The sequence below is a fragment of the Centruroides sculpturatus genome, unplaced genomic scaffold, assembly GCF_000671375.1.
Source record: "Centruroides sculpturatus isolate CEXI.00-Female unplaced genomic scaffold, Cexi_2.0 scaffold1, whole genome shotgun sequence".
NCBI lineage: Eukaryota > Metazoa > Arthropoda > Arachnida > Scorpiones > Buthidae > Centruroides > Centruroides sculpturatus.
This window is the reverse complement of record NW_019384326.1, coordinates 612764-638310: the sequence shown is the minus strand read 5'-3', so window position 1 is coordinate 638310 and position 25547 is coordinate 612764. Positions and strand designations below refer to the sequence as shown.

At 34.1% G+C, this 25547-nt stretch overlaps 1 protein-coding gene across 1 annotated transcript; it reads left to right on the top strand.

Annotated features, from left to right (window-relative positions):
• Positions 1 to 1877: 1877 nt before the first annotated feature.
• On the top strand, positions 1878 to 24034 carry LOC111627665. The gene is made up of 2 exons (XM_023371272.1): positions 1878 to 4965; positions 16916 to 24034. The coding sequence occupies exons 1-2, from the start codon at positions 1896 to 1898 to the stop codon at positions 23989 to 23991; spliced, it is 10146 nt and encodes a 3381-aa protein (XP_023227040.1). The 5' UTR covers positions 1878 to 1895; the 3' UTR covers positions 23992 to 24034.
• The last annotated feature ends 1513 nt before the right edge of the window (positions 24035 to 25547 follow it).

Sequence of the window (25547 nt, the reverse complement as noted above, 5' to 3'; positions counted from 1 at the left end):
GTCCGGGGGCAAAAACTGTTGGCCACCCCTGGTCTATACTGTAAAGTATCTTATGTAATATTAGACTATGTTCTTCTGTTACTATTTTACTCTTTTAGCAGTGTTGTAAAACAGATCTTTATATTCAAAAATAATTAATTTTAATGTACTAATAGTTTAAATATTTATAATTTCAGAAATGGATTCGAAGGAAAAGGGTTTTCTTCTAACTCTTTTCATTATTACAAATTGGTGTTTAATTGATGCTCGGCTAATCAATGGAATATTCCAAAGTAAGTAAAATTGATTTCATTGTAAACTAGTTGCGTGTTCCTGGCGTTACTCTGAATTTTGTGGATGAAAAATTGATGAGGTTGGGTTAGGAGAGGGTCTTAGTAACTGAAATATACATTTATTAACTTGAGTATTTACAATAATGAAACTGCAAAACACAATTGCTCGGGTTTAAGTGGAGGTGTGTTTTAGAGGTGATTGGTGATGGGGACCCTATACTGTATTTTTTAGTTTGTCGAAGAATATTCATCCCAAATTTGGTGCGGATAGATTGAACGATATGGAAGACTTTACCTAGCATACCATTTGTGAGGAATCAACTAGATAACAGCTACAATATGCCTATTACTGAGATTTTGATAGGTTTAACCCTGCTGACCCTAAATAGGGCTGGCCAGTCTATAAGGGTTAGCCTCGTCAAGACCCCATGAATTAGAAATAGGGAACGAAGCTCTGAATCATACTATTCACGATAAATTATGGCGGTTGTGGTAGATTTGAATCCTGATCCCCAAGTAGATGGGCTGATCCTTATCATTCAGCCATTTCGCAGATCTGAACATATTTCGAGTTGTAATTAAAATTTAAATAGCAAGCTGCAGTTGAAGATGAATTAAAACTTCTTTTAGTTAACTTATGTTATTTTAATATAGTAATAGTTTTATTAGAACACTTAAGGCTGTAAAGGTCTTTTAACAATTAAGGAGTGAAAGCACTTATGTTTTGTAATTGGTCATTAGTTAACTAATCAAATATAAAAATAAAAAGTTAAGTTTGTATTATATGTCTTACACTGTAGTTATGCTGTAACATTAATATTAACGAGAGTTTATTATTATTTAGATTAGTTTTTAAACATTTTTACTTAGGTTGATCTTCTATTCAGTACGGATCAATCATATCCTGATATTTTACAGTCAGTTTTCTATTCCATGCTCACACTAACCTATCCCGTTGTGAACGGGTATCATCCATTATGAACACAATAGACTTTAGATATACATAGGCCATAACATGCTGCTGTTTCCAGGGGCGGACTGGCCATGTGGATAATGTGGAAAATTCCACATGGGCCGTATACAGTTTGGGCCGTTTTTTCTAAATATGTACATAATGTACCGTTTGGTTAAGTTTAATTTTAAAAAATTCATTTATTTTTTTTTAAGTAAGGTAAATTTCAATTTTTAGATATAATATAGGTATAAGTGTAGGCAGTGTCGTAACTAGCCATTCCTGTGCCCTGTGCAAGAACTTGCATTTAGGCCCCTTAATTAATTAGGTTTGGGAAAATAATAAAACAAACACGTGCATTTTGGGACCCTCTTCCAAATGGGCCCTGTGCGGGTGCATCTGTTGCACCTGCCTAGTTACGGCACTGTGTGTAGGCCTGTATCATTTTACCCGGCCCTACCCGTATCCGAAGTTAAATTAGTTCGGCCGATCTGAGTCAAACACTACATTAGTCCGATTCGGCCCAAACAGAAAGCATCCTAGGAGAAAAATAATCAAAACTACCTTCTAAACAGAGAAAATTGGTCATTTGTTTACATTGCTAGAAACCGTTCACCACTCCTATGAATCTTAATGCTAAACTATANGGTCGATACCCTCAGGGTTACAATATGAGCTATTATTATACATTGAATGGTTCAGTACCACATTCTCAATGGTACCAATATCAAAATGGTCGATACCCTCAGGGTTACAATATGAGCTATTATTATACATTGAATGGTTCAGTACCACATTCTCAATGGTACCAATATCAAAATGGTCGATACCCTCAGGGTTACAATATGAGCTATTATTATACATTGAATGGTTCAGTACCACATTCTCAATGGTACCAATATCAAAATGGTCGATACCCTCAGGGTTACAATATGAGCTATTATTATACATTGAATGGTTCAGTACCACATTCTCAATGGTACCAATATCAAAATGGTCGATACCCTCAGGGTTACAATATGAGCTATTATTATACATTGAATGGTTCAGTACCACATTCTCAATGGTACCAATATCAAAATGGTCGATACCCTCAGGGTTACAATATGAGCTATTATTATACATTGAATGGTTCAGTACCACATTCTCAATGGTACCAATATCAAAATGGTCGATACCCTCAGGGTTACAATATGAGCTATTATTATACATTGAATGGTTCAGTACCACATTCTCAATGGTACCAATATCAAAATGGTCGATACCCTCAGGGTTACAATATGAGCTATTATTATACATTGAATGGTTCAGTACCACATTCTCAATGGTACCAATATCAAAATGGTCGATACCCTCAGGGTTACAATATGAGCTATTATTATACATTGAATGGTTCAGTACCACATTCTCAATGGTACCAATATCAAAATGGTCGATACCCTCAGGGTTACAATATGAGCTATTATTATACATTGAATGGTTCAGTACCACATTCTCAATGGTACCAATATCAAAATGGTCGATACCCTCAGGGTTACAATATGAGCTATTATTATACATTGAATGGTTCAGTACCACATTCTCAATGGTACCAATATCAAAATGGTCGATACCCTCAGGGTTACAATATGAGCTATTATTATACATTGAATGGTTCAGTACCACATTCTCAATGGTACCAATATCAAAATGGTCGATACCCTCAGGGTTACAATATGAGCTATTATTATACATTGAATGGTTCAGTACCACATTCTCAATGGTACCAATATCAAAATGGTCGATACCCTCAGGGTTACAATATGAGCTATTATTATACATTGAATGGTTCAGTACCACATTCTCAATGGTACCAATATCAAAATGGTCGATACCCTCAGGGTTACAATATGAGCTATTATTATACATTGAATGGTTCAGTACCACATTCTCAATGGTACCAATATCAAAATGGTCGATACCCTCAGGGTTACAATATGAGCTATTATTATACATTGAATGGTTCAGTACCACATTCTCAATGGTACCAATATCAAAATGGTCGATACCCTCAGGGTTACAATATGAGCTATTATTATACATTGAATGGTTCAGTACCACATTCTCAATGGTACCAATATCAAAATGGTCGATACCCTCAGGGTTACAATATGAGCTATTATTATACATTGAATGGTTCAGTACCACATTCTCAATGGTACCAATATCAAAATGGTCGATACCCTCAGGGTTACAATATGAGCTATTATTATACATTGAATGGTTCAGTACCACATTCTCAATGGTACCAATATCAAAATGGTCGATACCCTCAGGGTTACAATATGAGCTATTATTATACATTGAATGGTTCAGTACCACATTCTCAATGGTACCAATATCAAAATGGTCGATACCCTCAGGGTTACAATATGAGCTATTATTATACATTGAATGGTTCAGTACCACATTCTCAATGGTACCAATATCAAAATGGTCGATACCCTCAGGGTTACAATATGAGCTATTATTATACATTGAATGGTTCAGTACCACATTCTCAATGGTACCAATATCAAAATGGTCGATACCCTCAGGGTTACAATATGAGCTATTATTATACATTGAATGGTTCAGTACCACATTCTCAATGGTACCAATATCAAAATGGTCGATACCCTCAGGGTTACAATATGAGCTATTATTATACATTGAATGGTTCAGTACCACATTCTCAATGGTACCAATATCAAAATGGTCGATACCCTCAGGGTTACAATATGAGCTATTATTATACATTGAATGGTTCAGTACCACATTCTCAATGGTACCAATATCAAAATGGTCGATACCCTCAGGGTTACAATATGAGCTATTATTATACATTGAATGGTTCAGTACCACATTCTCAATGGTACCAATATCAAAATGGTCGATACCCTCAGGGTTACAATATGAGCTATTATTATACATTGAATGGTTCAGTACCACATTCTCAATGGTACCAATATCAAAATGGTCGATACCCTCAGGGTTACAATATGAGCTATTATTATACATTGAATGGTTCAGTACCACATTCTCAATGGTACCAATATCAAAATGGTCGATACCCTCAGGGTTACAATATGAGCTATTATTATACATTGAATGGTTCAGTACCACATTCTCAATGGTACCAATATCAAAATGGTCGATACCCTCAGGGTTACAATATGAGCTATTATTATACATTGAATGGTTCAGTACCACATTCTCAATGGTACCAATATCAAAATGGTCGATACCCTCAGGGTTACAATATGAGCTATTATTATACATTGAATGGTTCAGTACCACATTCTCAATGGTACCAATATCAAAATGGTCGATACCCTCAGGGTTACAATATGAGCTATTATTATACATTGAATGGTTCAGTACCACATTCTCAATGGTACCAATATCAAAATGGTCGATACCCTCAGGGTTACAATATGAGCTATTATTATACATTGAATGGTTCAGTACCACATTCTCAATGGTACCAATATCAAAATGGTCGATACCCTCAGGGTTACAATATGAGCTATTATTATACATTGAATGGTTCAGTACCACATTCTCAATGGTACCAATATCAAAATGGTCGATACCCTCAGGGTTACAATATGAGCTATTATTATACATTGAATGGTTCAGTACCACATTCTCAATGGTACCAATATCAAAATGGTCGATACCCTCAGGGTTACAATATGAGTTATTATTATACATTGAATGGTTCAGTACCACATTCTCAATGGTACCAATATCAAAATGGTCGATACCCTCAGGGTTACAATATGAGTTATTATTATACATTGAATGGTTCAGTACCACATTCTCAATGGTACCAATATCAAAATGGTCGATACCCTCAGGGTTACAATATGAGTTATTATTATACATTGAATGGTTCAGTACCACATTCTCAATGGTACCAATATCAAAATGGTCGATACCCTCAGGGTTACAATATGAGTTATTATTATACCTTAAACAGTTCAATTCCCCAAAATCAATGGAATCTATATTATAATAATCAACCACAAGGATATAACAGGACATATTATTATACTATAAATGGTTCAATACCACAGTATCAATATCAGTGGTATCAGTATAATTATAGACTTGGAATGGAATATTATCCGTATGAAAATGAATCGCATATTTCTTACATTCAATATCCACAAGGATATCAGAATTATCAATATAATAACTCTTTCCCTGAAAATCAATCACGCTCTACCATTTGGAATAGAACTTATTATTACACTAGTAATGGTACAAGAGTACCATACTATCCAAATGAAGAATATTGGAATGGAAATCAATATAACACTTACAACAAAACCTATCGTTATACAGTCAACATAACTCTGCCTACGGAAACATACAATTTCAGTAGTCGTCCAGAAGGATATTTTGAATATTTTCCGTATCAGAATGGTTCGATGGTGTCATTCAGGGACAATTCAGAAAATATGGGTTTTAGTTATTATCATTATCGCCAACACACCTATAGCCCATTGCAATCTCAGTATAAATGGAATGCAACTTACTACTACATGATGAATGGAACTGTTCCTCAATATCAATATAATTGGAGCCACTCAGGAGAAAGTAATATGAACTTCTTTTATCCGTATCAAAATGGATCAATTGTTTCCTTCAGAGATCTTCCAGAAGGTCAAGCATTTACTTATCAGTATATGTATCATTATAATACTACACTTCCAGCAGGATCGCAATATAGCAGGTGGTATACAACTTATAACGGAACTGTACCTCATCAATATCAATATAGTTACAATATAAGTCAACCCGGATATCAATTTCATTATTATTATCCTTACGAAAACGGTTCAGTTGTATCATATAGAGATTTTCCTGAAGGTTCGATATATTCTTATCAATATAACAGCAGCTATCCTACCGGTATGCGATATCATAAAACTTGGAATACAACTTATTATATGGTAAATGGAGTTAAATATTATTATAATATAACTCAACCAAGCGGATCATATCAATATCAATATCCTTCCCAAAATGAATCTAATGGATATCAAAGTGGTTCAGTTTACAGATATTATTATCAATATAACAATACTTATCCTCAATATCAACATGGAAAATGGAATGCAACATATTCCTTTGTTATCAATGGAACAAATCCTACAGGAAACGGACATCCTGTAGATTTATTTTTTCCTTTTAGAAATGGTTCTGTGGTTTCTTACAATGAAAATTCAAGTAGTTATTCTTCATATTATTATTCTTATCACAAAAACGGAACTGCGCCATATTCTGAAAGTCATAATGAAAATCAAAGATTTAATTATGAATCTAATACAGGAAACAGTGGAAATTCTGGATTTTTACGTTATACCATAACACCAAACGGGCAAACAAAAAATGAATCTTATTATCCCCAAGGCCAAGGAGCTTGGAGTTATTCATGGTATAAGAATGGTTCCACAAATAATGAGAATAGTCAAAATCATGGAATCAATGGGTATTATGTAACAAACAGGACGTATACTCGATACGGAGGCTATCAATCTGAATCTCCTCATAAACGTTGGAATTACACAATGACTTATCAGTATCCAAACGAAAGAAATATGGGAATGTATAATAGATCATGGGTAACTGGTTCCTATTCGCCTGAAGATTATGGAAAATATGGTTCTGGCGAGTATAATCGTTTTAACCTCAGCCTTTATAGAAAATTGAATGATCAATCCTGGCAATATCAACATCCTGCTGGAAATTCAGGAATGTGGCGCGCTAATTTTACTTACACTTACAAGTATCCTAATGGAACAATAGTAACGCAACGTCATTCTGGTTATAACAGCAATATGAGTTTATCTGCATGGAATTCTTCAGCACAACTTCACCATTTATCTTCGCAAAGTTTTGAATATCCAGCAGTAAGTCACTCAAGAGCCTGGAATATATCTGTGAATTATGGTTATTTTCCAAATGGTACGAGATATTACACAAACAGAGAAAATAGTGGAGGAATATATTCCCAAAACACATATGATAATGGAGGAAAGGGTGTAGTATATAGTTACAGCAAAAGTAACGGTGGAAATGGCGCGTATAATTTTAATACACTTAACAGCGGAGTAAATGGTAGTGCTTATAGTTATGGTACACACAACAAGGGAGGAAATGCTGGTTCCTATACACAGAACATATGGGGAACGCCAGAACAAGAAACTTCGAGTGAACCAACAAACATACAAGAAATACTTGAGGAATTGAAGGAAGAACAAGAAGAGAAATCAACACAGAACATATGGGGACAGACAGAACAAGGAACTTCGAGTGAACCAACAAACTTACAAGAGACAATTAGTGAGTGGGAGAAAGAGCAAGAATTGAACCCTATGCCAAATAGAAATAAGGGAAACTTGAATGAAGAAATAGAACAAATCAATTCAAATGAGCTTGTTAACCGAGAGAATTGGGGACAAAGCAAATTTAAAGAAAATCCGGAAAAATTTACTCAATATCCTAATCTCTCGTATCCAGGACAATCTGGTCAGGAAAATTATAATAAACTTCAGTACCAGCAAGATCAGTATTATCCGAATTTTAATTGGAATTATACTGATCAGACAGGCGTGCGACAAGACATTTCTAAATGGAATTATTCTATGCAAGATTTATCTTCAAGATATCCTGAATATCAGCAAAATTATTATTATTATTTGCAGTACAGAAATCATTCTTTTCCAGCAGGGCAATATAATCAAACTATATGGAACAATAATATGAATGGTCAGTATCCGCATGGTCCAAATTCTAACAATAATTGGATGAATATGTCGTACTTCTATAATCATCAAAATGAAAGTGGACAATACATGAATCCTCAAGATCAGCATTATTGGTATAGATATTCTCAATTTTATAATCAAAGTGGCAAGTCTATTCCAGGTTATAACCGAACTTCTTATTATACTATGAATGGATCAATGCCTCAAAATCAATATATCTGGTATCAATATCAAAATGGTCGATATCCTCAGGGTTACAATATGAGCTATTATTATACATTGAATGGTTCAGTACCACATTCTCAATGGTACCAATATCAAAATGGTCGATACCCTCAGGGTTACAATATGAGCTATTATTATACATTGAATGGTTCAGTACCACATTCTCAATGGTACCAATATCAAAATGGTCGATACCCTCAGGGTTACAATATGAGTTATTATTATACCTTAAACAGTTCAATTCCCCAAAATCAATGGAATCTATATTATAATAATCAACCACAAGGATATAACAGGACATATTATTATACTATAAATGGTTCAATACCACAGTATCAATATCAGTGGTATCAGTATAATTATAGACTTGGAATGGAATATTATCCGTATGAAAATGAATCGCATATTTCTTACATTCAATATCCACAAGGATATCAGAATTATCAATATAATAACTCTTTCCCTGAAAATCAATCACGCTCTACCATTTGGAATAGAACTTATTATTACACTAGTAATGGTACAAGAGTACCATACTATCCAAATGAAGAATATTGGAATGGAAATCAATATAACACTTACAACAAAACCTATCGTTATACAGTCAACATAACTCTGCCTACGGAAACATACAATTTCAGTAGTCGTCCAGAAGGATATTTTGAATATTTTCCGTATCAGAATGGTTCGATGGTGTCATTCAGGGACAATTCAGAAAATATGGGTTTTAGTTATTATCATTATCGCCAACACACCTATAGCCCATTGCAATCTCAGTATAAATGGAATGCAACTTACAACTACATGATGAATGGAACTGTTCCTCAATATCAATATAATTGGAGCCACTCAGGAGAAAGTAATATGAACTTCTTTTATCCGTATCAAAATGGATCAATTGTTTCCTTCAGAGATCTTCCAGAAGGTCAAGCATTTACTTATCAGTATATGTATCATTATAATACTACACTTCCAGCAGGATCGCAATATAGCAGGTGGTATACAACTTATAACGGAACTGTACCTCATCAATATCAATATAGTTACAATATAAGTCAACCCGGATATCAATTTCATTATTATTATCCTTACGAAAACGGTTCAGTTGTATCATATAGAGATTTTCCTGAAGGTTCGATATATTCTTATCAATATAACAGCAGCTATCCTACCGGTATGCGATATCATAAAACTTGGAATACAACTTATTATATGGTAAATGGAGTTAAATATTATTATAATATAACTCAACCAAGCGGATCATATCAATATCAATATCCTTCCCAAAATGAATCTAATGGATATCAAAGTGGTTCAGTTTACAGATATTATTATCAATATAACAATACTTATCCTCAATATCAACATGGAAAATGGAATGCAACATATTCCTTTGTTATCAATGGAACAAATCCTACAGGAAACGGACATCCTGTAGATTTATTTTTTCCTTTTAGAAATGGTTCTGTGGTTTCTTACAATGAAAATTCAAGTAGTTATTCTTCATATTATTATTCTTATCACAAAAACGGAACTGCGCCATATTCTGAAAGTCATAATGAAAATCAAAGATTTAATTATGAATCTAATACAGGAAACAGTGGAAATTCTGGATTTTTACGTTATACCATAACACCAAACGGGCAAACAAAAAATGAATCTTATTATCCCCAAGGCCAAGGAGCTTGGAGTTATTCATGGTATAAGAATGGTTCCACAAATAATGAGAATAGTCAAAATCATGGAATCAATGGGTATTATGTAACAAACAGGACGTATACTCGATACGGAGGCTATCAATCTGAATCTCCTCATAAACGTTGGAATTACACAATGACTTATCAGTATCCAAACGAAAGAAATATGGGAATGTATAATAGATCATGGGTAACTGGTTCCTATTCGCCTGAAGATTATGGAAAATATGGTTCTGGCGAGTATAATCGTTTTAACCTCAGCCTTTATAGAAAATTGAATGATCAATCCTGGCAATATCAACATCCTGCTGGAAATTCAGGAATGTGGCGCGCTAATTTTACTTACACTTACAAGTATCCTAATGGAACAATAGTAACGCAACGTCATTCTGGTTATAACAGCAATATGAGTTTATCTGCATGGAATTCTTCAGCACAACTTCACCATTTATCTTCGCAAAGTTTTGAATATCCAGCAGTAAGTCACTCAAGAGCCTGGAATATATCTGTGAATTATGGTTATTTTCCAAATGGTACGAGATATTACACAAACAGAGAAAATAGTGGAGGAATATATTCCCAAAACACATATGATAATGGAGGAAAGGGTGTAGTATATAGTTACAGCAAAAGTAACGGTGGAAATGGCGCGTATAATTTTAATACACTTAACAGCGGAGTAAATGGTAGTGCTTATAGTTATGGTACACACAACAAGGGAGGAAATGCTGGTTCCTATACCTCATATAGCTCTCATAGTACTGGAGGAAATGGTGGTAGCTATAGCTACACTACACATAATAAAAATGGTAAAACTGTTACCTATTATACTCAAAAAAGCGTTTCAGGTGATACAAGTCCTCAATCTGTAACTGGAGGATATTACAGTGGAAATAGTGGAAATATGGGCCCTCAATCCGTAAGTGGAGGATCTTACAGTGGAAATAGTGGAAGTATGAGCCCTCAATCCGTAAATGGAGGGTATTATAGTGGAAGTAGTGAAAGTATGAGCCCTCAATCCGTAAGTGGAGGATATTACAGTGGAAGTAGTGGAAGCATGAGCTCTCATTCCGTAAGTGGAGGTACAAGCAAAAACACCTTTACACAAGGAGGAAATGGAAAATATACAGTGCATAAAACCAGAATTGTATCATCACCACAATCTACTGGCAACTCTTACAAAACCTATGGAACCTACTACCGAAGCAGTTCGAGTAGAGTCAAGAGAGACGAACCTTACGAACCTTCTGCATCAGAAACCACTAAGGAAGGTACTTTGAGTAATGCATCAGCTAACACAACAACCGAAGCAGTTAATATTACACGGGTGTCAAATATTACCAAGGAATATTCTGCACAGAATATGACATCAGTAATACTCAATGGAACAATGTCAAAATCTCTCGCGTCTTCAAGTAATTTGACAAATATGAGCAATGTAACTGATGTCAATAATCTAAATTTGCATAAACTATCAATAATTCCGGCAAATGTAACCGCATTTAACGTATCCCAAAGCAGTTTAAGTGGTATAAATAATACTGAATCAATATTTAATAAGACAAAATCTTCGTCAGTTCTGAATGGAACTAGTGGTATTGATACTGCTCGACCTCAACCATTAAAATTCACTTTATCTTTATCAGTAGCAGTAGATACCCCCGACATTACTGATGCTAATTTGAAAAATAAAAAATAAAATAATGAAAAGTTAAATAATAAATTACATTTTGCTTCTTTTAAAAAAATTGTATTATGTTAATGATAATGAAATAAATATTTTCTGCTTTAAATTACTGCATTTCTGATCAATTATTTTTAGTAAAACTTTATTCATTATTCGAAATTTAATATTTTAAAAATAAAAAAATAATTCTGTAGCGTTTTAAATGTTTAAGACACGCCATATACTGTATTGTACAATATAAAAGTCACAATATATATGTTTGTATATATGTTACGTAAAGAGTTCAACGTATCCATATGATATCTGGCATTAATATTCTTCGATTCTATGAGGTTCCCGTCCCCACGGAGGCCACCAGTGGCCGAGTGAAAACGACAAAACCACTGAACACAAGTGTTCGGTAGGTTTGCTCCTGGCCAACGAAGTTTTCCGGATTCCCTTCACTTTTGTAACACCTAAATAGGGGCCATTTTCCCATAAAAGACCTCCCGGAGGCACCTCTCAGCAGATTCCCCTTTGATTTAGTTTTATTGGTGTATAGCGTTGCCGTACACCAATAAAACTAAACACCAAATTACCTCATAGACATCAGCCAAAAATTTTACATTTTCAAAGCTTAAAGACAAATAATTACATCAATAAATTTTTATTTAAATTTTTGGGTGTTTTTTTACAAGTAAATTGTGAAATGTCTTACACCCTCGACAATGGGACAAAGCATCCCATTGTCGAAGGTGTAAGGCAAGGCTGTCTAGCCCGCGGACTGCAAGAGGCCCGTAAATGTAATAAATGCAGCTCAGCATAACATCTTAAACTTAAAACATTGAGATCTTTATGTACTTATTTTTTGAACTACGCGCGACATTGTAACACTTTTTAATAAAAAAATTGTCACAAGATGCATTAATGTACACTTATAAAGTATCTTTAAAAGTATACATTGGGCGCGTTTCTTAGTAAAGCCGCTTTGTTAAAAGACTGTTAAGCTATTTTCACTTTAAGTTTTCCGCTGTAGCGCTAGTACAGCGAGGTTCACAAGCGCTGATGATAGAAGTTAAGATGGCTGCCACCATAAATTATACGCTACGCATATTATGTACTGTACCTCAAATGAAATGATTCGACTACTTTACGCCAAAATGAGCCACTCTTTTTTTAGTTTGGCGCACAAAAACTCATTTAGTACATTGGCTACTTTTTGGGCTACAAAAATTTGACTTGGCTACATAAATTATTTCATTGTTCGTTTCGAGCTGGAATGGCAAGTCTGCTCGTGTCAGCTTTACGTGTAGTTTTATAGTTTGTGTGGTCGGAGACAACGTTTTTTCTTTCAAATGTGGTCCAAGGGAACCAAAAAGTTGAACACCCTTGGTGTAAGGCATCTCAATTATTTTTACGATTATAATTTGTACAATTGTTTTCTTGATTCTAGGGAGACACTAGTGCGTTTCCCATCTTTTTAGACCCCTATGTCCACCCCCAACCACTACTAAATCTCCCTTAACTTAAGCCCGAGCAATTTTTTATGTTTTGCAGCTTCATTATTGTAAATACTCGTGTCTATAAATGTACATTTCAGTTAGTAAGACCATTGTTTTTATCATCTTCATCCAGCCCAATCTCACCGATCCTTACCCCTCCAAATCCCGAGCATGCCGAGCCAGTTAAATATAAAACAGTAAAACATAACACTAAAAATACTCTTTTTGTAGGGTTGTTTATTTATTTTTACATTTTTGGACTCGGGACTTTCAAACGTCGAGAATTCACGGGCTTTTTCTGTATGTATGAATGTTTTGTGTGAAGGGCACGATTTTGTTCACCTACTTTGAAACTTAATAATTCCCGAGCCGTTTGTCGAAAATTACTGAAAATTGGAAAGAAGGTTTGTGTACTGGTGGCATTGTTGTTATTTAATTTTGGTGGTTAAAGGTCACGGAGGTGGGGAGATAGAGGGGGTCATATGTCACATCTCGAGTGGGGTTGGACTTAATGATTTTATTGCTTATTAGAATTTAAATTTGTTTATAAAACTCGTCTGTATCCTCAAAATTAAGCTTTATGCCATTTTATAATAATTATTAATATAAAATAATTTTAAATAAAAGTTCACAACAGATGGCGCTACACACAATTTTAACTTTTTTGCCGGCAAACTTATGCAACTCGTTGCTGGAATTTTTTTTTAAATAAATTATTAAAAATTAGTAAATAGGCCTCGATATAAAATAATATTTTTAAAAGTCTTTTTTTTTTATTTTCAAGCCATATTTTATTGGTTTATCTTCAAGTGTTATGAGAAATTGTTATGTTTTGTAATCAAGTGGCGAAGGAAATAAACACTTTACCAAATACACGATTGAATGTAAACAATTTATCAAATATATTTGTAAAATTGTAAGAACTTTTGCTATTTTTATATCAAATTTTCGGCTAGTAAAAAAAACAAATAAACTTTAATAATGGAAGGTAAGTTGATCTTGTAAGCATCTACAATAGGAAATTGTTTTATATACTTTCCATTCTTTCATAATTTAAACTTGATAAGTTATCTTTTATATTTTGTTCTATTTGTTTCCATTTCTTGGTGTTAAAAATGCATATTTAAAAATATTTCCCCTGTATTGAACACTCTAAATAGTTTTAAATACAAAAAAATATTTCTTTCTTTCTTTCTTTTTTTGGTTTTTTATATGGTATCACCTAGTTTAATTTAGGGGGGAAAAACAAGAGAAAGTGTGTAAAGGATGGCCCAAAAGTCATTTAACCGAACTACGGCTAAGTCAGTTAACTGGGTTAACTGACTTTTGAGCGCCCCTTATCGATATTTACATTGTTCAAGTTTAATTAATATTAAATATGTGAATATATTTTTATTTTAATATTATTTTTTTACGTCGCGATTTATATACACAGAATGGCTCAAAAGTCATTTAACCGAAATTNAGTATCTCGCAAGAAAATCTAGAAGCCTTCGTGTTAATGTCAGTGGAGAAGGATTTTTTAAACGAAATACATTCTGATGATGTCATTAATATTATTGCTCAACAAAGCAAACTTCGAAATAAAAAATTAATATTGTAGAATATAGACTTGTGCTTATTGTAATTTTTGTCAATGTTGTATTTTGAATATATTTAAAGATAAATAGAAAAAATACATTTTTTTATTTGTGGGATGGGCTGGTAATAAATTTTCCACACAAAAATTTTAGGGCCAGTCCGCCCCTGGCTGTTTCATACCCTTAAATTCTATAATATAGCTCACAACACAGAATGTGCTGGTAGTAAAGATTCTTATTGGAATTGACTTAAGTCAATTCAAACAGGAATCTTTATTATGAATTCTTGTAACAATTTTGTATTTTAAATCCGTATCAGCAATCTCTGGTTAAAAAAAGAAATGTGATTTAGTTAATTTTATCTAAAGTAAAAAGATTTTCAATAACATTTTATTTAAAACGCTGATTTTATTTTTATTATTTGCAGATAATCATGTAGCTCCAAAATGGCCTTATAAAAATGCACTCGATTCACCTTTAAGTATTAATTACAAAACTCCGCATCATAAAAATTATAACGTTCCCCCAATTATCGAAGATTATCCGAAGTATAATGATCAAAATAGAGAATTATCGTGGATAATGAATTATTATCCATTAATGAAAAGCGACCGCAACGATGATGATGATTATTATAATTTAGATGATGGCTCTCCTGAAATGCCATGGCTGAATAATGATTATTCCTATTTTGGCGATGATGATTCTTATTTAAATAAGGGCATGTTTTTGAATTCTAACATAAAAATTCCAAAAAATGCTTCTCAAGTGATTCATCATTTTATATTGGAAATTCCTCATAATCTATTCGAGGGTGATAACACAAAGTCCAGGAATCAAAATGTAACTGATGATCTCTGTATGGCAAAAATTCTATATCCATTGTTTGAAGGCAGAAGAGGTAATAAAATGATTATTGGTTATATGGATCATAGAGTAATGATGAATCCGGGTATGATAAATACAGAGTTGAGTGAGAACATGTATAACTCTTCTCTTTTCTATCAAAATTACGCAAATTTATATCATAATTTCACTCGTACGATGATCCTTAACCACAAGAAACTACCACTTTACCTGGATATTGCACACAAAAAGGTGTTTATAGGCTATTTGCATCATTTAATTCTCAACGCGACTAGTTATGCAATGTTGAACAGAAATTTATACATGGAACAAATTTTAAAGCAATACCCAAATATGGATAAGGATTTGATACAAGGATTACGTAATGAAATGCAACAAAGTACATTAACTAATATGCATCACGTGTTGATGAATTTGCCATATCCTGATAATTATGAAGAATTTTCAAGCGATCGATACCCATTACAGTTATATCAAGGATATCAAACGCTTGTAAATGGAATGAATTTGAATGGTTATCCAGCACAGAGCACTAGAGTAGCTTTCTATTTACATCCTCCATTATCCATTCCGAATTGGTATAATATGAACGAAAACACAGGATATAACAACGAACCATATCTCCAAAGATATTTGAGTGCTTTATCAAATGACATTGCACACAAACACAATTTCTTTCTCAATCAACCGGAACAGCGTAACGCAGTAGCATATAATTATTGGTTGCAAAATAATGATGTTCCAAGTAATCAATATTTTACAAAAATTATACTACATTATTATATTCCCCTGTCAAAAACACTTCTTTCAATGAACAAGTTCAAGGAAATATTAAAGAGAAAGCAAGAGTTGTGGAGACATAATAGAGAGAGAAACAATAGGGAACCGCTTACATCTGAAATGCCAAACAAAGACTTGTGGGAGTTTCCTACAGAAATAATTACAAGATCTCCAGAAAAAGAATATGAAAAATACGTTAATGAATACGACATAACAGAACCCAGTGAATCCATAGAAGGAACAAATGAAAATGAAGAACGGCAAAAAATACTAACAGAACAAGGAATTTCCAGTGAACCAACAAACATAAAAGAAATACTTGAGGAATTGAAGGAAGAACAAGAAGAGAAGTCAACACAGAACATATGGGAAGAGCCAGAACAAGAAACTGCGAGTGAACCAACAAATATACAGGAATTAATTGAGGAATTGAAGGAAGAACAAGAAGAGAAATCAACACAGAACATATGGGAAGAGCCAGAACAAGAAACTGAGAGTGAACCAACAAATATACANTATCAAAATGGTCGATACCCTCAGGGTTACAATATGAGCTATTATTATACATTGAATGGTTCAGTACCACATTCTCAATGGTACCAATATCAAAATGGTCGATACCCTCAGGGTTACAATATGAGCTATTATTATACATTGAATGGTTCAGTACCACATTCTCAATGGTACCAATATCAAAATGGTCGATACCCTCAGGGTTACAATATGAGCTATTATTATACATTGAATGGTTCAGTACCACATTCTCAATGGTACCAATATCAAAATGGTCGATACCCTCAGGGTTACAATATGAGCTATTATTATACATTGAATGGTTCAGTACCACATTCTCAATGGTACCAATATCAAAATGGTCGATACCCTCAGGGTTACAATATGAGCTATTATTATACATTGAATGGTTCAGTACCACATTCTCAATGGTACCAATATCAAAATGGTCGATACCCTCAGGGTTACAATATGAGCTATTATTATACATTGAATGGTTCAGTACCACATTCTCAATGGTACCAATATCAAAATGGTCGATACCCTCAGGGTTACAATATGAGCTATTATTATACATTGAATGGTTCAGTACCACATTCTCAATGGTACCAATATCAAAATGGTCGATACCCTCAGGGTTACAATATGAGCTATTATTATACATTGAATGGTTCAGTACCACATTCTCAATGGTACCAATATCAAAATGGTCGATACCCTCAGGGTTACAATATGAGCTATTATTATACATTGAATGGTTCAGTACCACATTCTCAATGGTACCAATATCAAAATGGTCGATACCCTCAGGGTTACAATATGAGCTATTATTATACATTGAATGGTTCAGTACCACATTCTCAATGGTACCAATATCAAAATGGTCGATACCCTCAGGGTTACAATATGAGCTATTATTATACATTGAATGGTTCAGTACCACATTCTCAATGGTACCAATATCAAAATGGTCGATACCCTCAGGGTTACAATATGAGCTATTATTATACATTGAATGGTTCAGTACCACATTCTCAATGGTACCAATATCAAAATGGTCGATACCCTCAGGGTTACAATATGAGCTATTATTATACATTGAATGGTTCAGTACCACATTCTCAATGGTACCAATATCAAAATGGTCGATACCCTCAGGGTTACAATATGAGCTATTATTATACATTGAATGGTTCAGTACCACATTCTCAATGGTACCAATATCAAAATGGTCGATACCCTCAGGGTTACAATATGAGCTATTATTATACATTGAATGGTTCAGTACCACATTCTCAATGGTACCAATATCAAAATGGTCGATACCCTCAGGGTTACAATATGAGCTATTATTATACATTGAATGGTTCAGTACCACATTCTCAATGGTACCAATATCAAAATGGTCGATACCCTCAGGGTTACAATATGAGCTATTATTATACATTGAATGGTTCAGTACCACATTCTCAATGGTACCAATATCAAAATGGTCGATACCCTCAGGGTTACAATATGAGCTATTATTATACATTGAATGGTTCAGTACCACATTCTCAATGGTACCAATATCAAAATGGTCGATACCCTCAGGGTTACAATATGAGCTATTATTATACATTGAATGGTTCAGTACCACATTCTCAATGGTACCAATATCAAAATGGTCGATACCCTCAGGGTTACAATATGAGCTATTATTATACATTGAATGGTTCAGTACCACATTCTCAATGGTACCAATATCAAAATGGTCGATACCCTCAGGGTTACAATATGAGCTATTATTATACATTGAATGGTTCAGTACCACATTCTCAATGGTACCAATATCAAAATGGTCGATACCCTCAGGGTTACAATATGAGCTATTATTATACATTGAATGGTTCAGTACCACATTCTCAATGGTACCAATATCAAAATGGTCGATACCCTCAGGGTTACAATATGAGCTATTATTATACATTGAATGGTTCAGTACCACATTCTCAATGGTACCAATATCAAAATGGTCGATACCCTCAGGGTTACAATATGAGCTATTATTATACATTGAATGGTTCAGTACCACATTCTCAATGGTACCAATATCAAAATGGTCGATACCCTCAGGGTTACAATATGAGCTATTATTATACATTGAATGGTTCAGTACCACATTCTCAATGGTACCAATATCAAAATGGTCGATACCCTCAGGGTTACAATATGAGCTATTATTATACATTGAATGGTTCAGTACCACATTCTCAATGGTACCAATATCAAAATGGTCGATACCCTCAGGGTTACAATATGAGCTATTATTATACATTGAATGGTTCAGTACCACATTCTCAATGGTACCAATATCAAAATGGTCGATACCCTCAGGGTTACAATATGAGCTATTATTATACATTGAATGGTTCAGTACCACATTCTCAATGGTACCAATATCAAAATGGTCGATACCCTCAGGGTTACAATATGAGCTATTATTATACATTGAATGGTTCAGTACCACATTCTCAATGGTACCAATATCAAAATGGTCGATACCCTCAGGGTTACAATATGAGCTATTATTATACATTGAATGGTTCAGTACCACATTCTCAATGGTACCAATATCAAAATGGTCGATACCCTCAGGGTTACAATATGAGCTATTATTATACATTGAATGGTTCAGTACCACATTCTCAATGGTACCAATATCAAAATGGTCGATACCCTCAGGGTTACAATATGAGCTATTATTATACATTGAATGGTTCAGTACCACATTCTCAATGGTACCAATATCAAAATGGTCGATACCCTCAGGGTTACAATATGAGCTATTATTATACATTGAATGGTTCAGTACCACATTCTCAATGGTACCAATATCAAAATGGTCGATACCCTCAGGGTTACAATATGAGCTATTATTATACATTGAATGGTTCAGTACCACATTCTCAATGGTACCAATATCAAAATGGTCGATACCCTCAGGGTTACAATATGAGCTATTATTATACATTGAATGGTTCAGTACCACATTCTCAATGGTACCAATATCAAAATGGTCGATACCCTCAGGGTTACAATATGAGCTATTATTATACATTGAATGGTTCAGTACCACATTCTCAATGGTACCAATATCAAAATGGTCGATACCCTCAGGGTTACAATATGAGCTATTATTATACATTGAATGGTTCAGTACCACATTCTCAATGGTACCAATATCAAAATGGTCGATACCCTCAGGGTTACAATATGAGCTATTATTATACATTGAATGGTTCAGTACCACATTCTCAATGGTACCAATATCAAAATGGTCGATACCCTCAGGGTTACAATATGAGCTATTATTATACATTGAATGGTTCAGTACCACATTCTCAATGGTACCAATATCAAAATGGTCGATACCCTCAGGGTTACAATATGAGCTATTATTATACATTGAATGGTTCAGTACCACATTCTCAATGGTACCAATATCAAAATGGTCGATACCCTCAGGGTTACAATATGAGCTATTATTATACATTGAATGGTTCAGTACCACATTCTCAATGGTACCAATATCAAAATGGTCGATACCCTCAGGGTTACAATATGAGCTATTATTATACATTGAATGGTTCAGTACCACATTCTCAATGGTACCAATATCAAAATGGTCGATACCCTCAGGGTTACAATATGAGTTATTATTATACATTGAATGGTTCAGTACCACATTCTCAATGGTACCAATATCAAAATGGTCGATACCCTCAGGGTTACAATATGAGTTATTATTATACATTGAATGGTTCAGTACCACATTCTCAATGGTACCAATATCAAAATGGTCGATACCCTCAGGGTTACAATATGAGTTATTATTATACATTGAATGGTTCAGTACCACATTCTCAATGGTACCAATATCAAAATGGTCGATACCCTCAGGGTTACAATATGAGTTATTATTATACCTTAAACAGTTCAATTCCCCAAAATCAATGGAATCTATATTATAATAATCAACCACAAGGATATAACAGGACATATTATTATACTATAAATGGTTCAATACCACAGTATCAATATCAGTGGTATCAGTATAATTATAGACTTGGAATGGAATATTATCCGTATGAAAATGAATCGCATATTTCTTACATTCAATATCCACAAGGATATCAGAATTATCAATATAATAACTCTTTCCCTGAAAATCAATCACGCTCTACCATTTGGAATAGAACTTATTATTACACTAGTAATGGTACAAGAGTACCATACTATCCAAATGAAGAATATTGGAATGGAAATCAATATAACACTTACAACAAAACCTATCGTTATACAGTCAACATAACTCTGCCTACGGAAACATACAATTTCAGTAGTCGTCCAGAAGGATATTTTGAATATTTTCCGTATCAGAATGGTTCGATGGTGTCATTCAGGGACAATTCAGAAAATATGGGTTTTAGTTATTATCATTATCGCCAACACACCTATAGCCCATTGCAATCTCAGTATAAATGGAATGCAACTTACTACTACATGATGAATGGAACTGTTCCTCAATATCAATATAATTGGAGCCACTCAGGAGAAAGTAATATGAACTTCTTTTATCCGTATCAAAATGGATCAATTGTTTCCTTCAGAGATCTTCCAGAAGGTCAAGCATTTACTTATCAGTATATGTATCATTATAATACTACACTTCCAGCAGGATCGCAATATAGCAGGTGGTATACAACTTATAACGGAACTGTACCTCATCAATATCAATATAGTTACAATATAAGTCAACCCGGATATCAATTTCATTATTATTATCCTTACGAAAACGGTTCAGTTGTATCATATAGAGATTTTCCTGAAGGTTCGATATATTCTTATCAATATAACAGCAGCTATCCTACCGGTATGCGATATCATAAAACTTGGAATACAACTTATTATATGGTAAATGGAGTTAAATATTATTATAATATAACTCAACCAAGCGGATCATATCAATATCAATATCCTTCCCAAAATGAATCTAATGGATATCAAAGTGGTTCAGTTTACAGATATTATTATCAATATAACAATACTTATCCTCAATATCAACATGGAAAATGGAATGCAACATATTCCTTTGTTATCAATGGAACAAATCCTACAGGAAACGGACATCCTGTAGATTTATTTTTTCCTTTTAGAAATGGTTCTGTGGTTTCTTACAATGAAAATTCAAGTAGTTATTCTTCATATTATTATTCTTATCACAAAAACGGAACTGCGCCATATTCTGAAAGTCATAATGAAAATCAAAGATTTAATTATGAATCTAATACAGGAAACAGTGGAAATTCTGGATTTTTACGTTATACCATAACACCAAACGGGCAAACAAAAAATGAATCTTATTATCCCCAAGGCCAAGGAGCTTGGAGTTATTCATGGTATAAGAATGGTTCCACAAATAATGAGAATAGTCAAAATCATGGAATCAATGGGTATTATGTAACAAACAGGACGTATACTCGATACGGAGGCTATCAATCTGAATCTCCTCATAAACGTTGGAATTACACAATGACTTATCAGTATCCAAACGAAAGAAATATGGGAATGTATAATAGATCATGGGTAACTGGTTCCTATTCGCCTGAAGATTATGGAAAATATGGTTCTGGCGAGTATAATCGTTTTAACCTCAGCCTTTATAGAAAATTGAATGATCAATCCTGGCAATATCAACATCCTGCTGGAAATTCAGGAATGTGGCGCGCTAATTTTACTTACACTTACAAGTATCCTAATGGAACAATAGTAACGCAACGTCATTCTGGTTATAACAGCAATATGAGTTTATCTGCATGGAATTCTTCAGCACAACTTCACCATTTATCTTCGCAAAGTTTTGAATATCCAGCAGTAAGTCACTCAAGAGCCTGGAATATATCTGTGAATTATGGTTATTTTCCAAATGGTACGAGATATTACACAAACAGAGAAAATAGTGGAGGAATATATTCCCAAAACACATATGATAATGGAGGAAAGGGTGTAGTATATAGTTACAGCAAAAGTAACGGTGGAAATGGCGCGTATAATTTTAATACACTTAACAGCGGAGTAAATGGTAGTGCTTATAGTTATGGTACACACAACAAGGGAGGAAATGCTGGTTCCTATACCTCATATAGCTCTCATAGTACTGGAGGAAATGGTGGTAGCTATAGCTACACTACACATAATAAAAATGGTAAAACTGTTACCTATTATACTCAAAAAAGCGTTTCAGGTGATACAAGTCCTCAATCTGTAACTGGAGGATATTACAGTGGAAGTAGTGGAAATATGGGCCCTCAATCCGTAAGTGGAGGATCTTACAGTGGAAATAGTGGAAGTATGAGCCCTCAATCCGTAAATGGAGGGTATTATAGTGGAAGTAGTGAAAGTATGAGCCCTCAATCCGTAAGTGGAGGATATTACAGTGGAAGTAGTGGAAGCATGAGCTCTCATTCCGTAAGTGGAGGTACAAGCAAAAACACCTTTACACAAGGAGGAAATGGAAAATATACAGTGCATAAAACCAGAATTGTATCATCACCACAATCTACTGGCAACTCTTACAAAACCTATGGAACCTACTACCGAAGCAGTTCGAGTAGAGTCAAGAGAGACGAACCTTACGAACCTTCTGCATCAGAAACCACTAAGGAAGGTACTTTGAGTAATGCATCAGCTAACACAACAACCGAAGCAGTTAATATTACACGGGTGTCAAATATTACCAAGGAATATTCTGCACAGAATATGACATCAGTAATACTCAATGGAACAATGTCAAAATCTCTCGCGTCTTCAAGTAATTTGACAAATATGAGCAATGTAACTGATGTCAATAATCTAAATTTGCATAAACTATCAATAATTCCGGCAAATGTAACCGCATTTAACGTATCCCAAAGCAGTTTAAGTGGTATAAATAATACTGAATCAATATTTAATAAGACAAAATCTTCGTCAGTTCTGAATGGAACTAGTGCTTTTGATACTGCTCGACCTCAACCATTAAAATTCACTTTATCTTTATCAGTAGCAGTAGATACCCCCGACATTACTGATGCTAATTTGAAAAATAAAAAATAAAATAATGAAAAGTTAAATAATAAATTACATTTTGCTTCTTTTAAAAAAATTGTATTATGTTAATGATAATGAAATAAATATTTTCTGCTTTAAATTACTGCATTTCTGATCAATTATTTTTAGTAAAACTTTATTCATTATTCGAAATTTAATATTTTAAAAATAAAAAAATAATTCTGTAGCGTTTTAAATGTTTAAGACACGCCATATACTGTATTGTACAATATAAAAGTCACAATATATATGTTTGTATATATGTTACGTAAAGAGTTCAACGTATCCATATGATATCTGGCATTAATATTCTTCGATTCTATGAGGTTCCCGTCCCCACGGAGGCCACCAGTGGCCGAGTGAAAACGACAAAACCACTGAACACAAGTGTTCGGTAGGTTTGCTCCTGGCCAACGAAGTTTTCCGGATTCCCTTCACTTTTGTAACACCTAAATAGGGGCCATTTTCCCATAAAAGACCTCCCGGAGGCACCTCTCAGCAGATTCCCCTTTGATTTAGTTTTATTGGTGTATAGCGTTGCCGTACACCAATAAAACTAAACACCAAATTACCTCATAGACATCAGCCAAAAATTTTACATTTTCAAAGCTTAAAGACAAATAATTACATCAATAAATTTTTATTTAAATTTTTGGGTGTTTTTTTACAAGTAAATTGTGAAATGTCTTACACCCTCGACAATGGGACAAAGCATCCCATTGTCGAAGGTGTAAGGCAAGGCTGTCTAGCCCGCGGACTGCAAGAGGCCCGTAAATGTAATAAATGCAGCTCAGCATAACATCTTAAACTTAAAACATTGAGATCTTTATGTACTTATTTTTTGAACTACGCGCGACGTTGTAACACTTTTTAATAAAAAAATTGTCACAAGATGCATTAATGTACACTTATAAAGTATCTTTAAAAGTATACATTGGGCGCGTTTCTTAGTAAAGCCGCTTTGTTAAAAGACTGTTAAGCTATTTTCACTTTAAGTTTTCCGCTGTAGCGCTAGTACAGCGAGGTTCACAAGCGCTGATGATAGAAGTTAAGATGGCTGCCACCATAAATTATACGCTACGCATATTATGTACTGTACCTCAAATGAAATGATTCGACTACTTTACGCCAAAATGAGCCACTCTTTTTTTAGTTTGGCGCACAAAAACTCATTTAGTACATTGGCTACTTTTTGGGCTACAAAAATTTGACTTGGCTACATAAATTATTTCATTGTTCGTTTCGAGCTGGAATGGCAAGTCTGCTCGTGTCAGCTTTACGTGTAGTTTTATAGTTTGTGTGGTCGGAGACAACGTTTTTTCTTTCAAATGTGGTCCAAGGGAACCAAAAAGTTGAACACCCTTGGTGTAAGGCATCTCAATTATTTTTACGATTATAATTTGTACAATTGTTTTCTTGATTCTAGGGAGACACTAGTGCGTTTCCCATCTTTTTAGACCCCTATGTCCACCCCCAACCACTACTAAATCTCCCTTAACTTAAGCCCGAGCAATTTTTTATGTTTTGCAGCTTCATTATTGTAAATACTCGTGTCTATAAAT

What these genes read in the sequence shown, in the direction of transcription:
- LOC111627665 (XM_023371272.1), top strand. Translation starts at nt 1,896, where the DNA reads ATGAGCTATTATTATACATTGAATGGTTCAGTACCACATTCTCAATGG. An exon ending in TTATTATTATACATTGAATG is followed by an intron (nt 4,966 to 16,915) that starts GTTCAGTACCAC and finishes ATACATTGAATG; the next exon opens with GTTCAGTACCACATTCTCAA.